The 17,868-nt window shown below is 42.7% G+C and overlaps 1 protein-coding gene across 1 annotated transcript in view; it reads right to left on the reverse strand.

Annotated features, from left to right (window-relative positions):
- lamb1a (laminin, beta 1a) overlaps positions 1-17,868 on the reverse strand; it is a 106,269-nt gene that overhangs the window by 41,773 nt on the left and 46,628 nt on the right. The window contains exons 19-23 of the mRNA XM_060842930.1: positions 16,358-16,589; positions 16,092-16,255; positions 13,806-14,030; positions 8,292-8,509; positions 6,086-6,182 (exon numbers count right to left, since the gene is read on the reverse strand). Coding sequence (XP_060698913.1) covers positions 6,086-6,182; positions 8,292-8,509; positions 13,806-14,030; positions 16,092-16,255; positions 16,358-16,589 — 936 coding nt within the window. The remainder of the gene's footprint in view (positions 1-6,085; positions 6,183-8,291; positions 8,510-13,805; positions 14,031-16,091; positions 16,256-16,357; positions 16,590-17,868) is intronic.

A 17,868-nucleotide genomic window follows, 5' to 3' on the forward strand; every position in this document is an offset into this window, starting at 1 on the left:
AAGTTATAGCAATGCATAAGTGGTGTAGCATTTTCATTTGGTGCTCTAACATTCGATGGTATTGAGTGGGTGGGCACTGTTTATTTGGGAAAATCTTCCCATAGTCTCTGAACAGCTGTTAACACACAGCCTGACAATAGTTCACTTGCACTTTTGCTCTCAACGCTGAGAGAAGAATGAAAGTCGATGCAGTTAAAAAGGGACTTCCTCCTGATTGCCTTCCACCTACATCACCCGTGATACCACTGCTAAGGATTGCTCTCAGTCCGCAGACTGACTTTGCAAGCGCAAGTCTCATGACCACAAATTGGAAAGGTTTGTTTTTTGAGAGGCAGACAAAGAAACGGAGGAGAGGGAGGAGAGGGAAGAGAGGGAATTGATGGTAAATCATTAGATCTTAAAGCTTCAATATCTTAAACTGCTTCTACAACAAATTTCTCTCAGTCTAACAAATTATTATTTTGCCAGATCTCACATTTGAATTTTGAAACCAGGCCAGGAGGGAAAGTTACAAACAAGAGCTGCTAGAACATTAAGATTCATGTCAAGTTGACATGACATACAAGTATATGTACAAGACAAGCAAATCAAGCAGCAGATGCCAACTATTATCATATTTACTGGACTTTGACAAGTTTTTCAAAAAATGTAAATAACCCTTAAGATGCTGTAGTGCTGAGCACAGAAATGACCTGACTTGCTTGATAACAAAACCAAAGGGTTTCAAACTAGAAGCTACAAGGAGATCCCAGGGGTGCGAGGGGTCAGATTTCTGTTTGTCCAGGCATACACTAAACTTATGGCCTCGAGAATTCTACATTCAAATTTGTTGCGGCTGATGAGAACATGGTTTCAGCCTAAAGTCCTTAGGTTCACTAGTGATTCAGACTTGACACAGCTGTTACTACTTACATGTCAGAAGATTGAGTTCAAGTCCCTTCCAGAGCACACAAATTGACGCTCCTACGTAGCATTGAGGATGCACTGTACTGTCAGTGGGGGGCCATCTTTTGGATGAGACTTTAAACCCAAAGTCCTGGCTGCTCCTTTGGTGGGACTGCAAAAGAAGTCTCTTTTTTTCAAGAGCACAGGAGCTTTCCCATGTGTCCTAGTCAATATTCATTTCTCAATTTATTATTTAAAAGGCTGCATTTGTTGACACCTTGGAGCATTTCAGTGGTCCGTGCAGAGAGGTTTACATGTGTATCTTTGATTGAAAATCTTGTAGAGTGTCTATAACGCGTCACATGTTAACTGGGCTGGCTGCCAATACCAGAAACCACATTTGCTATGACATTATGATGGCTGACATTTTGATTTCAGTGGCAGGGCCCAGTGTGTCAGGAGTTGTGGGGAGAATCTAACTGCGTTCTCTGGATTTGTGGTGCTGGAAGAGCACAGCAGTTCAGGCAGCATCCGAGGAGCAATAAAATCAACGTTTCGGGCAAAAAAGTCCTTCATCAGGAATACAAGCAGAGAGCCTGAAGGGCGGAGAGATAAGTGAGAGGAGGGTGGGGTGGGAAGAAAGTAGCAGAGAGTACAAGAGGTGAGTGGGGGAGGGGATGAAGGTGATAGGTCGGGGGCGGGTGGATTGGATAGGTGGAAAAGAAGATAGGCAGGCAGGACAACTCAGGACAAGTCATGGGGACACTGCTGAGCTGGAAGTTTGGAACTGGGGTGAGGTGGGGGAGGGGGAAATGAGGAAACTGTTGAAGTCCACATTGATGCCCTGGGTTTGAAGTGTTCCGAGGCAGAAGATGAGGCGTTCTTCCTCCAGGCATCTGGTGGTGAGGGAGCGGTGGTAAAGGAGGCCCAGGACCTCCATGTCCTCGGCAGCGTGGGAGAGTGTGTTGAAATGTTGGGCGACAGGGCAGTGTGGTTGATTGGTGCGGGTGTCCCGGAGATGTTCCCTAAAGCGCTCTGCTAGGAGACGTCCAGTGTCCCCAATGTAGAGGAGACCACATCGGGAGCCAGCAGATAAAGGGGACGCAGTGGTAGTCTGGCGCACTGACCTCTACACCGCTGAAGCCAAACGCCAACTTGAGGAAACCTCTTCCTACTGCCTCCTCGACCATGACCCCACCCCCCCCATCTCCAAACTATCATCTCCCAGACCATACAGAACCTCATCAGCTCAGGAGATCACCCACCCACAGCTTCCAACCTCGTAGTCCGGGAAACCTGCACTGCCCGGTTCTACCTCCTTCCCAAGATCCACAAGCCTGACCACCCTGGCTGACCCATTGTCTCAGCATGCTCCTGCCCCACTGAACTCATTTCTACCTACCTTGACACTGTCCTATCCCCCCTAGTCCAGGAACTCCCCACATACGTTCGAGACACCACCCACACCCTCCACCTCCTCCAAGACTTCCGTTTCCCCGGCCCCCAACGGCTCATCTTCACCATGGATATCCAATCCCTCTACACCTTGATCCGCCATGACCAGGGCCTCCAAGCCATAAGATAAGATATAGGAGTGGAAGTAAGGACATTCAGCCCATCGAGTCCACTTCACCATTCAATCATGACTGATGGGCATTTCAACTCCACTTACCAGCATTCTCCCCGTAGCCCTTAATTCCTTGTGACATCAAGAATTTATCTATATCTGCCTTGAAGACATTTAGCGTCCCAGCCTCCACTGCACTCTGCGGCAATGAATTCCACAGGCCCACCACTCTCTGGCTAAAGAAATATCTCTGCATTTCTGTTCTGAATTGACACCCTCTAATTCGAAGGCTGTGTCCACGGGTCCTAGTCTCCCTCGCCTAATGGAAACAATTTCCTAGCGTCCACCCTTTCCAAGCCACGTATTATCTTGTAAGTTTCTATTAAATCCCCCCTTAATCTTCTAAACTCCAATGAACACAATCCCAGGATCCTCAGCCGATCCTCGTATGTTAGACCAACCATTCCAGGGATCATCCGTGTGAATCTCCGCTGGACATGCTCCAGTGCCAGTATGTCCTTCCCGAGGTGAGGACCAAAGCTGGACACAGTACTCCAAATGGGGCCTAACCAAAGCTTTATAAAGTCTCAGTAGTACAACGGTGCTTTTATATTCCTACCCTCTTGAGGGTTTCTTCCTCTCCCGACGTCCCCAACAGTACCCTTCCACTGACACTCTCATTCGTTTGGCCGAACTGGTCCTCACCCTCAACAATTTCTCCTTCGAATCGTCCCATTTCCTCCAGACCAAAGGGGTAGCCATGGGCCCGAGCTATGTCTGTCTCCACATAGAACAGTCGATCGTCTGTAATTACACCGGCACCACTCCCCACCTCTTCCTCCGCTACATTGATGACTGCATTGGCACCACCTCGTGCTCTCGCGAGGAGGTTGAGCAATTCGTCAACTTCACCAACACATTCCATCCTGACCTTAAATTTACCTGCTGAAAATGTGTTGCTGGAAAAGCGCAGCAGGTCAAGCAGCATCCAAGGAACAGGAGATTCGACGTTTCGGGCATAAGCCCTTCTTCAGGAATTTCTGAAGAAGGGCTTATGCCCGAAACGTCGAATCTCCTGTTCCTTGGATGCTGCCTGACCTGCTGCGCTTTTCCAGCAACACATTTTCAGCTCTGATCTCCAGCATCTGCAGTCCTCACTTTCTCCTCTTAAATTTACCTGGACCATCTCTGACACGTCTCTCCCCTTCCTGGACCTCTCCATCTCCATTAATGACGACCAACTTGATACCGACATTTTTTACAAACCCACCGACTCCCACAGCTACCTGGATTACACCTCTTCCCACCCTATCTCCTGCAAAAATGCCATCCCGTATTCCCAATTCCTCCGCCTCTGCAGTATCTGCTCCCAGGAGGACTAGTTCCACCACAGAACACACCAGATGGCCTCCTTCTTTGGAGATCGCAATTTCCCTTCCCATGTGGTTAAAGATGCTCTCCAACGCATCTCGTCCACATCCCGCACCTCCACCCTCAGACCCCACCCCTCCAACCGTAACAAGGACAGAATGGCCCTGGTGCTCACCTTCCACCCTACCAACCTTCGCATAAACCAAATCATCCACCGACATTTCTGTCACCTTCAAACAGACCCCACCACCAGGGATATATTTCCCTCCCCACCCCTTTCCGCCTTCCACAAAGACTGCTCCCTCCGTGACTACCTGGTCAGGTCCACGTCCCCCTTCAACCCACCCTCCCATCCTGGCACCTTCTCCTGCCACTGCAGGAACTGTAAAACCTGCGCCCACACCCCCTCCCTCGCCTCCATCCAAGGCCCGAAAGGAGCCTTCCACATCCATCAAAGTTTTACCTGCACATCCACCAATACAGTTTATTGTATCCGTTGCTCCCGATGCAGTCCCCTCTACATTGGGGAGACTGGATGTATCCTAGCAGAGAACTTTAGGGAACATCTTTGGGACATCCGCACCAATCAACCACACCGCCCTGTGGCCCAATATTTCAACTCTCCCTCCCACTCTGCTGAGGACATGGAGGTCCTGGGCCTCCTTTACCGCTGCTCCTGCACCATCAGACGCCTGGAGGAAGAACGCCTCATCTTCTGCCTCGGAACACTACAACCCCAGGGCATCAATGTGGACTTCACCAGTTTCCTCATTTCCCCTTCCCCACCTCACCCCAGTTCCAAATTTCCAGCTCCGCAGTGTCCCCATGACTTGTCCTACCTGCCTATCTTCTTTTCCACCTATCCAGTCCACCCCCCACGCCCCCAACCTATCACCTGCACCCCCTCCCCCACTCACCTACTGTACTCTCTGCTACTTTCTCCCCACCCCCACCCTCCTCTCACTTATCTCTCCACCCTTCAGTCTCTCTGCCTGTATTCCTGATGAAGGGCTTTTGCCCGAAACATTGATTTTATTGCTCCTCGGATGCTGCCTGAACCTGCTGTGCTCTTCCAGCACCACTAATCCAGAATCTGGTTTCCAGCATCTGCAGTCATTGTTTTAACTAACTGCCTTCTCCGTCAGTTTTGAGCACTTGGGCTCAGCATAAATAAGCAGCAGCTGGGTAGGGGCCATCCCCTCAGCCAGACCACAAGGGAGAGGATAATGGAAGGACAAAGGGGTGGGTGGTGGAGGAGTAAAGAGCTCTGAAGAGTCATGCCTGCCTAAAATGATATCTCTCTCTCCAGATATGCTGTCAGACCTGCTGCTTCTCTCCAGCATTCTCTGTGCTAGTTGTGGAAGAGAGGTGGACTGACAAACAGCAGCTCAAGTCACAGCCTTCTTTTTAATGAAAATTGAGAAATGAATATTGATCAGGAGCATGTATGGCTGCCAGGGGCACGCTGCCTTATAAAAGAGATTATCTGGTAATTAACAATTTGCTACTGCAAAATGGATAAGTGCCATGTAAAACTTCCTCAACCACATCGAAGTATTTAAATGGCTGAGAAGTGCCATCCCATTTAAAATGCAAATCTAAAGTAAAAAGCATTTTTGACAATTTTCCATTCAGCAGCCAAGCGGATGTCATCTCTGAAGCATCTTCTAACTCTATAGGTATCAAGGTAAATGTTATTAGCAATGGCACCAATGGTGTACATGTAAAAATCCAGTCTCAATGTTAATTTTACAATAAACTATCAAAGTTAGGTATAGATGATAATATTAAAACTACTTTTGAACTCAAGCTACTTTGGAACATCAAAAAGGTACTCATCACTTCATTTCTTCCTTGATCCTATCAGATGTGGAAACTTGAAACAAGACCAAAGCAGAGTAAAAACAGTGTAGCACAAAGAAACAAAAGGCCCTTTGATTTCTTGAAGATAGAATTTCAAAACCATACATCTTAGCAGAGTGTTTAATGTAAGCAGTTGTGCTGTGGGAAAATTACTGCATGCATCTCAATTACATAAACATCTTGTGGGTTCTTTCATAAATTGAGCTGAAGAAGCCAATTAAGTTTAGTCTACAGTTCAGCGTTGTCCAGTGCATCCGACCACTAATCCCTTGAGGCAGGAGACAAGATTGATTCTCATAACAGTACAAAGACAATTCAAGCATTTCCTGTACCTGCAGATTTTTTTTCATGAAAAGCAAACATGAAATGAACTCCAAAACTTTGTGCTCAATTACTTACTCATACACTCCACATCAGGATCTCCCCAGAAGAATTCTTGACAGTCACTACATGTGCGCCCTCCAAATCCAGCCATGCACTGACACTGCCCGGTGAACTGTTTAAAAATTAAAATCAGCAGCTGACATCATATCCTATTGATAATTATTACTTTTACCAAATTGAAGGAAAAAAATACAAATCGAGTGAACTGCAAAATATGGGTCTTGATAGTAAGGTGATCAAATACTTTTTTTACCTCCATACTTCCACTGCTGATAGATTGTTAGCAATTAGTATCAAAGTTATGCTCAACCCTTGTGTTCCCCACTACTAAAGATTCAAATTCACTTCAGACAGAACCTCCTCATTCAAGCACAGATTGTCTGTAATACCTCAGTCCTTGACAGAGAACTTAAGAAGAAATCAATCCCACGTGCAGAAGGATTAAGGAGCCAAGCATGAGGATTTTTTTTAAAAAGTGGTTGGCAAAAGAACTGGAGGTGACACAATGAGAATGTCATGGTCATGCTGAGTCGTGCTGGAATATGGGAAAGGCAAGTTTCAATAGAGAATTGGATAAGCACTGACGAGAAATCATTTGCAGAACTATGAGAAGGTGGGGAAATGGGGCCAGCAGAGCTGCTCTTGCAGAGACTGCACAAACATGACCAACCAAATAGCCTCCTTTTGTGCTGTAATCAATGTGAGATTCTAGGAGATGCAATTCATATTGAGCCTCTGTGTGTGTGTAGACAGGGAGGAAAGGAGGAAAGAAATAAAAAATGAAAAGTAAGGAACCACAGCAAATTTCTATCTTATCCTGCTTCCACGCCCACACACACTCTATTTCTCAGACGAGAGTGATCCAGAAATCGAGCCACTAAGCAGAGTTTCTACATGTACAATTGTTACACCCAGGATCAGATAACTCATTTCAATCCTGGATTAAAACCTCTTGGTCTTCCTGGACTGCTCAGTCCTGGACACACTTGCTGAATAAAATTACTAAGCCACTCAAGGGAAGTTGCATTATATCTCTAGCACATAATCCTGAGCTGAATTTTGTACATTCATTCCTAAATTAATCAAACATTGGAGTTGCAAATAATTACATGGAGATAGAAGGTAACCTTTTCTCAAGGTCCATTCGAAAACCACTTGGTTTATTATGACATCACAGTAGATTCATGGATGATAACTCCTTCACTGCCCTCAGAAATCTTAACCATATCCATGAGAGAGAAAAGATGATTGATTATATGCAACTTGACATGTTCTATTCCACAGGCAAAGGGCAAAGTAAGGAGGCTAACAAATGAACCCATACTGACAGCACCCTTCTACATCACACTTGAGCCATCCAGCTAGCTAACTGAGCTGACCAACCCCGGCATAAAGAGTTAAACATCAGTGATGAGTAAACAATATCATAGATGTGCATCATTAGGCACTGCACCGTATCAACCAATCTCCTCACTAAGACATTTACAGGAGGGGTGTTGTGATGCAGCAACAGTGTCCCTAGCTCAGGACCAGGAGGCCTAGGTTCAAGTCTCACCTGCATAATACACGTCTGAACACGTTGAATTAAAAACAATCTAAAAAAACTGTATAATTAAGCACTACTCTGTAGCACTGCAAGCCACAGGTGTGTATTGTGGTATTGAGATCAACACATTAGAAAGAGTGGAAAATAATGGTGAAGATACAAGGGCTTTGTCACAGTTTCCACTTCTGGAGGTACTGGTGTTGGGATGGGATGGACAAAATTAAATATCACACATCAGGTTACAGTCCAACAGGTTTATTTGGAAGTACTGGCTTTCAGAGCACTGCTCCATCATCAGGTAACTAGGTAACTAACCTCCAAGTAAACCTGTTGGAGTATAACCTGGTGTTGTGTGATATTTAACACAGTTTACACTGAGTGCGTTCCTGTTGAGCTTAGAACGTGCAATTAAATTTACAACTACATTTTCCTCTGAAGGCTACTGGATTACGATGCTACTCCAGAATAAATACTCATTATAAATACAAAATGCTTCAAGGATTAACTTATACAAAGTTATTATTCACTATAATTACTGGAGTGCCAAAAATTACAAGTTTGTGTGGTGATTCTTACTACTAAGAACAACAAAACTCCATTAAAAATGTTCAAACTTTCAACCACATTTTAAAAACAAAATCCATGCAAGTAGCAATTTTTCAGGAATTTTCTCACCTCATTACAAGATGCTGCACGTGAGTGAATTTCATTACAATTGCAGAGTTCACAGCCTGTTCCACTTGCTAGTTTCCAAGTATTAGGTGCACACTGATCACACATAAGACCAGTCACATTTGGAAGACACGGGCATTGACCAGTGGTTTGGTTACAATGGCATTCATCTGCAGAAGTGCATTGCTCCTTTACAGTACCCAAGTAGTTGCAGACACATTCTAAAAAATAGGAGTTCACAGATATAGTTTTTTTTTATTAAGCAACTTGTATATGTATATTGCTCTGAAAAGCAAAATTGCTCTGGAGAAACAAACCATAGATAATCAAACAACTAAGACTTATAACCTGGCAAAGGTTTGCAGTGACAATATTCACTGCCGATCTCAAAGAAAGCTGCCACAAATTCATGCAATCTTGGGATTTCCCTATTCCCAGCGTTAGTTTGAATCTGACACCAAGCTGAGCACATCTCCAGGAATCAGAAACATCGTCGTCAACAAGTAGGTTAAATGGTCCATCCCAGTGAATTACTCAGTGCATTTTATTTCTGGTCTTGCTGCCCGAATTCCCAACCCACTGTGCCCCTCATCACTTCATAAATCACTTGTAGATACACATGAGATTAAGATATATAAATTTGTCAATAAAATTTTCTAAATGTAATGAATTTAAAAATTTGATCACAAATGAGAAATTTGATATTTTGTAAATGAAAAATTGTTTTCTAAGGATAGTGATACTGTTAACAGTGATTATGAATGAGTACAGTATCAAAGAGTCATACAGGTGTACAGCATAGAAACAGATCCTTCAGCCCAACTCATCCATGCTGACCAGATATCCTAATGCAATCTAGTCCCACCTGCCAGCACCCGACCCATATCCCTCCAAACCCTTCCTATTCATATACCTATCCAGTTGCCTCTTAAATGTTGCAATTGTATCAGCTCCCACCACTTCCTCTGACAACTTATTCCATACACGTACCACCCTCTGCGTGAAAAAGTTCTCCATTAGGTCTCCTTTATATCTTTCCCCTCTCACCCTAAACCTATATCCTCTATATTCTGGACCCCCAACCCCAGGCAAAATACTTTATCTATTTATCCTATCCATGCCCCTCATGATTTTATAAACCACTTTAAGGGTCACCTCTCAGCCTCCGACACTCCAGGGAAAACGTTCCCAGCCTATTCAACCTCTCTCTATAGCTCAAATCTTCCAATCCTGGCAAAACCCCTGTAAGTCTTTTCTGAATCATTTCAAGTTTCACAACATTCTTCCAATAGGAAGGAGACCAGAATTACATGTAATAGTCTAAAAGTGGCCTAAGCAATGTATAGCTCCCAACTCCTGTACTCAATACTCTGACCAATAAAGGAGAGTATACCAAACGCCTTCTTCACGATCCTATCTACCTGCGACTCCACGTTCAAGGAGCTATGAACCTGCACTCCAAGGTCTGTTTGTTCAGCAACACTCCCTAGGACCTTACCATTAAGTGTATAAGTCCTGATAAGATTTGCTTTCCCAGAATGCAGCACCTCACATTTATCTGAATTAAACTCCACCTGCCACTTATCAGCCCATTGGCCCATCTGGTCAAGATCCTGTTGTAATCTGAGGTAACCTTCTTCGTGTACACTACACCTCCAATTTTGGTGTCATCTGCAAACTTATTAACTATACCTCTTATGTTCACACCCAAATCTATCAGAAATCCTGTTACACCTTATCCAACAATGTGTAATTCCAAGGCTTTTGACAACATGGTTAAATGATGTAATTGGACAGGTTTTCAACAGTTCAGTTATTGATAGCATTCTGGATGGACTTCAACAATGCAGGTGAACAGCAGAACAGACAGCAACATCTGGATTTCCAGGTTTAAATTGTGTGAACTCCAGAAGTTGGTATTAGTTTCAGAGAAATAATGATAGTGAATGTTAACAGTTCCACTATCATTACCACTAGAAAATCTGAGCTAATTATATTGATTATTTGACCTAAAAAACTTTAAAAACGTACAGTATAATGAAGAACATTACTTTATCCACTTCAGAGTATTCTTGCCTTGAAAACAAACCTTGTGAATCAATGTCAGCCAAAAGTAAAATGTAGTTAAGGATGGTACACCCTTCCTGTAGAACATTAAAGGGAATATTGTTCATGTAAATGTTAAACTACAAGGTGTTCTCCTATCCACGTTCCTCCCTCAACTAAGACCAAAAGCAAATTAGCTGGCCGTTCAATATTAGGTGAAAACTGACTCCCATGATAACTTAATTAAAAGTGCCTTTAGTTTACAGTAAGGCATTTGATGTGAAATTTCTTGCTACTATTCTTGTAAACTAATGTTGATAAATGTAAAAGGTCTACGGTTGTTAGGAGCCAAATCAAGAACTATTCTGGGAATGATGGCCATGATCTTCTTGGAGATCCTCTCCACTTTGAACCGAAACCTGCAACCCATTCTAAAAGATGAAAGACTTAACAGCAATCTAGGTTCGTTCAATATATCGTATCAGTTGCATGACACTGTAATCTTTTGCTAGAAATTCTGTGTCTTATGATCCTGCCCCACAGCTCCCTGATGAAGCAGTAGTGCTCTGAAAGCTTCCAAATAAACCTACTAGACTATAACCTGGTGTTGTGTGATTTTTAAATTCTAGGAATAAAAATGACTATTAATACCTGCGCTATTTTTAAATATTTGCTTCTACTGTATTAAATCTAAAATGGTTTTGATGAAACATTGCTGGTATTTCATATTAATTAAGCTGATTAAAAAAAAAAGGTACCTCACAAACACTTCTGTGCCCTAACCTCACTTTCTTTATAACCTCCAGCAGGATGGCTTTAGGCAGCATGCAATGTCTTCTTTTGTTAAACAGCTGATCAGTTTTATCGTGCTGTGTCTGGATTTTTTTGTATTTAACATCTCAAAATATTAAAATGAAATACCAGTCAGGAAAACCAAATGAGTCAACCCTTCTAGAATTACTAAGAAATATCTACGGTTGCCAGGTAGATTGCTATAGTCTTTCATTTTTGTACATTGCAGCGTACTGCAGCATTCAATTATTAGTAAATAATTTCAGGAATCCCTCAGTATTACTCTAACAAAAAGGTGCTGATGACTTGCCTTTAAAGACATTTTCAAGCTGACTTCTTCACACTATCCATTTGGAACCTGTATTAACCGTTAACCAGTATTTGTATGCCACCTTCCCTGTGTGTGCAACAGCCTGGGATATTGATATATATTAAGGGATTTATTAAATACAAGTTGATGATGTTTTGAAGCAAATACTCAAGTTATTCCAAACATGTATTTTATGGAACCTGCACTGACTTCAATTTCTACAATTAGTAGCCACACAACACCAGGTTATAGCCCAACGGCTTTATTTGGAAGCACCAGCTTTTGGAGCTCTTCTAGTGCTTCCAAATAAACCTGTCGTACGATTCTTAAACTGTGTCCACCCCAATCCAACACTGGTTCCTCCACATCATGGCATCTATTTATACACAACTGCTTGAAGGAAATCACAAAAGAAGATTGGGATCAGAACTGTAACTCAGGTCAAAACACAAGTCATTCAGCTCTTGATATGCAACAAGGCCACCAGAAAAAGACAATGACTAAGAATGGGTGGCATTTGGGGAAAAAACTCAAAAGGGGTCAGATGCCTGCTTGAGAATGCCATCTCCAGCTGACCTTCAATTTAATTATTGTCATTGTTTCAGGAAAAGTTTATCTCCTTAACCCCACCCACACCCCACCTCTGCATTTTGTTCTTGCATTTCACTAGTTAAATCATCATAGAGGAGAACAAATTAATGGGTGCTGTCTGCTGCATAAGTGTCAACACGAAAACCACTGAAGCAAACCTCAAGTGGCCAGGGATCCTTTGTTAATTACTTTACCATTCTGTTCTGATGTGAAGATTGCCATGGAGTGTTTATGTCAACAAAGCTTTTATTTTCCCCAGGTTTGTGAATCCATGGGGAACAAACATGTTGACCTGGTGATAAAGAGCAATGACTATTTGTAATTTTGACCTCAGGTTTGGGGGATGGAGATGGAAATGGGGGATGGGAGAGGAGATGGTCGAGACTGTGGAAGTACCTACTGTCTTCACATTCATTGGGAAAGCAATTTGCCTAGGATATTCAAGATATCACTAATGACATCAAGAAAGAAAATGGGTGAATTAAAAATGTAAAAATCATAGACATTTATAGACACTAATAATGCCTCTTTCAGAACATTTTCAGATCATGCATCTTTAACCTAACAAAGACATGCTTCATTGTTGATTTCCCTGTGGTGGGGGAGCCCAGAACTAGAGGGCATAGGTTTAGGGTGAAAGGGGAAAGAATTTAAAAGGGGCCAAAAGGGTAACTTTTTCTACTCAGAGGATGGTACGTGTATGGAATGAGCTGCCAGAGGAAGTGGTGGAGGCTGGTACAATTAAAACATTTTAAAGGCATCTGGATGGGTATATGAATAGGAAGGGTTAAGAGGGACGTGGGCCAAGTGGGACTAGATTAGTTTAGGATATCTGGTTGGCATGGACAAGTTGGACTGAAGAGTCTATTTCCATGCTGTACATCACTATGACTCTAATTACGTTTTTTTTCAGAAACTGCCAAATTGCCCCAGCTGTTGATCAGGACAAGAGAAATTATAATCAGTTCTGATATAACATGGAGTTCTGTTCTCATGCAATTTCCTGTTCTAATGGGGCTGGAGTCACATTAAAGCCAATACAGGTAGGAAAATTCACGTTCTCCAAATAACCATCTAAATTCTTCAAATCCGTTAAAGCCAATTCATGTTGAAGAAACAGGCATTATAGCAGAACTGAGTGTACTTGATTAGTAATTTGCTTATTTGAGAAGATTGTTTCCAATGATAAACAAGTTTAATAATCATGTAAAATAAGGACATTATATCACAAACACTAAAACTGGGTGCAGTATTGCTTTGCACTTTGTGTCAACTGCAAAGTACATGACCATCACTGGCAATACTCTATGTCGTGACCACTATTGAGTATCTCCATGTCAACAGATAGAGCTCACAGTTTGTTATTTACAGCAATATTATTTTCCAATTGCTGGATTTGATATGGATGACCATCTATTCATTTTGGCCAAGACTTTTACCAACAGACCAAACACGATGTGGTACAAAAATGTGAAACATGCAAATCTTGCACGCAGGCTGCTGCTCAATGTTACTTAAACCCTCACCAAGGTATAAACAAGGAAAATTTAGCACCAGTGCAATGGACATTCTTGACTGATCCATTACATAAACAGATGACAAAAAAAAACACGAGGGGCTAGAAAGGACTGGAATGAAATGAGCACACACCACTGAAGGATCAAGATATAACAAAATCCTTTAGAAAGTACATAATTCAGCCAAGAAGTGCAAAAGCAAAATATGCATTTCATGATCCGTAAGTTCATGCGTCATTGAAAACATGAAGTATTTCTTACTTTTACAATCCTGTTGCAGTGCCTTGCCATAATAACCAAGCTTGCAGAGTTCACAATGTTCACCCTCCGTGTGATATAGACACTTCAGGCAGGCTCCAGTTTGCTTGTCACATGATTCTGCATCAGTCATGTCAATGTTGTTGCTGCACTGGCACCCCTGACAATGCCCTCTTGTTTCATTCGGATTACCGTAAAACCCAGAAGCACATTCATCACACCGAGCACCTGGTAGAAGTGAAGAACAAGTTTACACAAAATAAAAGTTTTGGGCAATGATATTTAATGCAGTTAAACATAAATTGCAGCATGGAAATAAAACAGTTGGTATTGCTGTTAATTTTTTTTTAAAACTTCACAGGGTGTGGACATCACTAGCTTGGCCAGCATTTATTGCCCATGAGAAGGTGGGGAGCTGTCCTTCTGAACTATTTCAGCCTGCGTGACCTGGGTACACCTACAGTGCCATTAGGCAGGGAATTCCAGTATGTTGACAGTGACAATGAAGGGACACTGACATAGTACCAGTGAGGGATGTGTGGGACGTGTTGGCAAATTTGCAGATGGTAGGATGCCCAACTCTTTTGGGGCAGTAGAGATCATAGGTTTCGAAGGTGCTGTCAAAAGGAGCCTCGGTGAGTTATTACAATGTATCTTGTAGGTGGCATATACAGCACTGCTGTGTATGCCACCTACATGTGTGGTGGATGGAATGAACATTGAAGTTGTCAGATGATGCACCAATCAAGCAGGTTACTTTATCCTGAATGGCATCTGTGTGGCACAACTATTACCCATCACTTATTGCATATGGACTCAAACTACTTTAGTATCGAGGATGGTTCAGTGGTTAGCACTGCTGCCTTACAGTGCCAGGGACCCGGGTTCAAACCCAGCCTCGAACAAATGTGTGGTGTTTGCATATTCTCCCAGTGTCCACGAGTTTCCTCCAGGTACTCCAGTTTCTTCCCACAGTCCAAAGCTGTGCAGTTTAGGTGAATTGGCCAGGTTAAATTGCCCATAGTGTTCAGGAATGTGTAGGTTAGGTGCATTAGTCAGGGGTAAATGTAAAGTAGGGGGAATGGGTCTGGGTGGGATACTCTTCACAGGATTGGTGTCGACTTGTTGGGCCAAATGGCCTGTTTCTACATTGCAGGGACTTTATGATTCGGACTCATCAATGTGTAATATTCAGCAGCAGTGGTGAATATTATCACTTCTAACCACATGATTGAAAGAAAAGGCTAATCAATGATTAAGCAGTTGAAGATGATCCAACCTAGGACATGACCCGGAGGAATTTCTGCAGTGCAGTCCTGTCTCTGAACTGATTGGCCTTCAACGACCACAACCTATCCTCCTTTATTCTAAATACAACTCCAACCAGAAAAAAGAAAATGCCAACCCCCCCCTAACCCATAGCCCCAGCAGTCTGGCCATTTCCCATACCCAGGTTCCCAATAACTCCAGTGTTTATTGGGTTCCTTCATGCCACACTTGGTTGAATGCTGCCTTGATGTCAAGGGCAGTCACCCTTATTTCCCTTCAGAAGGTCAACTCTTTTGTCAGTGTTTGAACCAAGGCTGTAATGTGCTCAGGAATTGAGGGTCCTTGGCCAAGTTAATCTATAGCAAGTGTAGCTTTACAGCACTATCAACAAAACCTTCCATCACTTTTGAAATGACAGAGTAGATTGATGGAGCAGTAAGTGGCTGGGTTAGATTCATGTTGCTTTTTTGGGCACAGGACATACCAGGGCAAATTGTTACATTGTCAGGTAGGGGCTAGTATTCTAACAGCACTGGAACTACTTAGCAATAGTACTAAAGACCATAGCCAAGATGTTGTCAAGATTCACAGCCTTTGCAGTTTTTAGTGCCTCCAGTCATTTCTTGGTATCACAAAAAATGAATCAAGTTGGCTGAAGTCTGGGATCTGCAATGTGAGCGACCTCAGGAGAAGGCAGATAAGGAAAGTTCACTTGCATACGTGGCTGATGATTGTTGCAAATGCACCAACCTTATCTTTTATACTGATGAGGGGTGCTCCCCTATTATGGATAGCTATGAAGTCTCCTCCTGGTGGTTTAATTGCTACCATTCAGGACTGCACAGCATGGGTCTGACCTGCTGTTTGGTAGAAGTTGAAATGGTTTGCTTCAAGAATATAACTGAAAGGACATTTCACAGTGTCTCATACTTCTGTACAATGAAAAGACTTTCTGCTCTCTATATTAAACTATTTGCAATCTGGGTAAATTTAGCATAGCTTTACACCATCCTTACATACCTGTGTATCCATCTTGACAGAGGCACACAATATTTTGTGAACTAGGATCCTGGTAACAGCCAGAGGCAAACTGCCGTCCAGAATCTGGACCATCTGGGCAAGGACATGGGCGACAGTGATCACCTGACCCAAGTATGGGGTTCCCATAATAACCTGACATACAGCTACAAGAGAAACAAGGAAGCTTTAACAATAGCAGTTTTCTTATTTTAATTTCAAGTAAAATTACTTTTTTTTAATGAACACTAGTAAGAGAGAGACAATACCTGTCACAATTATGTCCACTAGTGTGACCTTTGCAGCCCAAACATTCGCCACTTTCTAGGTCACAGAGGTCCGTATGTCCATTGCACTGGCACGGGCGACAGGTCGGAAATCCCCAGTAACCAGGCTGACACTGATCACACTGCCGACTATAGACCCCTTCTTTACACCGACACTGGCCAGTACCAGGGTTGCAAAATTCATTGACTGAACCTTCCAGATGACAATCACAAGCTAGAACAAATTTTAAAATATATGTAGTCAGAAATGGTATATAAAACTGCCGATCACTTCATTGTCATAGAGTCACAGAGATGTACAGCACGGAAACACACCCTTCAGTCTAATTCGTCCATGCTCACCAGACATCTCAACCCAATCTAGTTCCACCTGCCAGCACTTTGCCCTTATCCCTCCAAACCCTTCCTATTCATATACCCATCCAGATGCCTCTTAAAAGTTGCAATTGTACCAGCCTCCACCATTTCCTCTGGCAGCTCATTCCATGTAAACATCACCTTCTGCGTGAAAAAGTTGCCCCTTAGGTCTCTTTTATATCTTTATCTTTCCCCTCTCATCGTAAACCTATGCCCTCTGGTCTCCCCCACTGCAGGGAAAAGACTATTTATCCTATCCATGCCCCTCACAATTTTATAAACCTCTATAAGGTCACCCCTCAGCCTTTGATGTTCCAGGGAAATCTTACCCTATTCAACCTCTCCCTGTCGCTCAAATCCTCCAACCGTGGCAACATCCTTGTAAATTTTTTTCTGAACCCTTTCAAGTTTAACACCATCCAAGGTCTCTTCGTTCAGCAACACTCCCATTAAGCGCATAACTCCTGCTAAAATTTGCTTCCCCAAGGTGTAGCACCTCGCATTTATCTGAATTAAACTCCATCTGCCACTTCTCAGCTCATTGGCCCATCTGATCAAGATCCCATTGTAATCTAAGGTAATCCTCGCTATCTACTACACCTCCAATTTTGGCGTCTGGAGGGAATTGAGATTAAATATTTTGTATATTCCCGTGCAACAATTTTGCACATTTGTTAAAATCCACACTCAATGCTAGCAGTATCTTTGGGAAGCTTAATTAAGAATGGAGTTGAATGGTCCAGGTTCAATCTCATGACTGTTAAGTTAGACTTTCGCAGCCAGAAACATTGGTACTTAAATGGAAATAATCAATGGAGAAAAATCAGCAACTTATACAGAATAGCTAAAAATGGTTCAGGGGCAAAGTGACCAAAGAAAACTGATGCCAAGCTAAATAAATAAATAGTAGTCATGACCAAAGGCTAGGTTATATGAAAGACTACAAAGACAGGAAGAGAAAGGGATGTCGGGAAAATGGCCACTCAAGCAAGATCAGCAGAAGCAAGAAATTCACAGAAGTCAGGATAGAAGAATGCAAAACTTTGAAGGAATTTGAAGGACAGGTGGAAGTTCAAATGTATAAGAATTTAAGTTAAGAATTGGAAGCATTGTATAACTGGGTAGAATGTAAGTTA

The sequence above is a fragment of the Hemiscyllium ocellatum genome, chromosome 23 (genome assembly GCF_020745735.1).
Source record: "Hemiscyllium ocellatum isolate sHemOce1 chromosome 23, sHemOce1.pat.X.cur, whole genome shotgun sequence".
Taxonomy (NCBI): Eukaryota; Metazoa; Chordata; class Chondrichthyes; order Orectolobiformes; family Hemiscylliidae; genus Hemiscyllium; species Hemiscyllium ocellatum.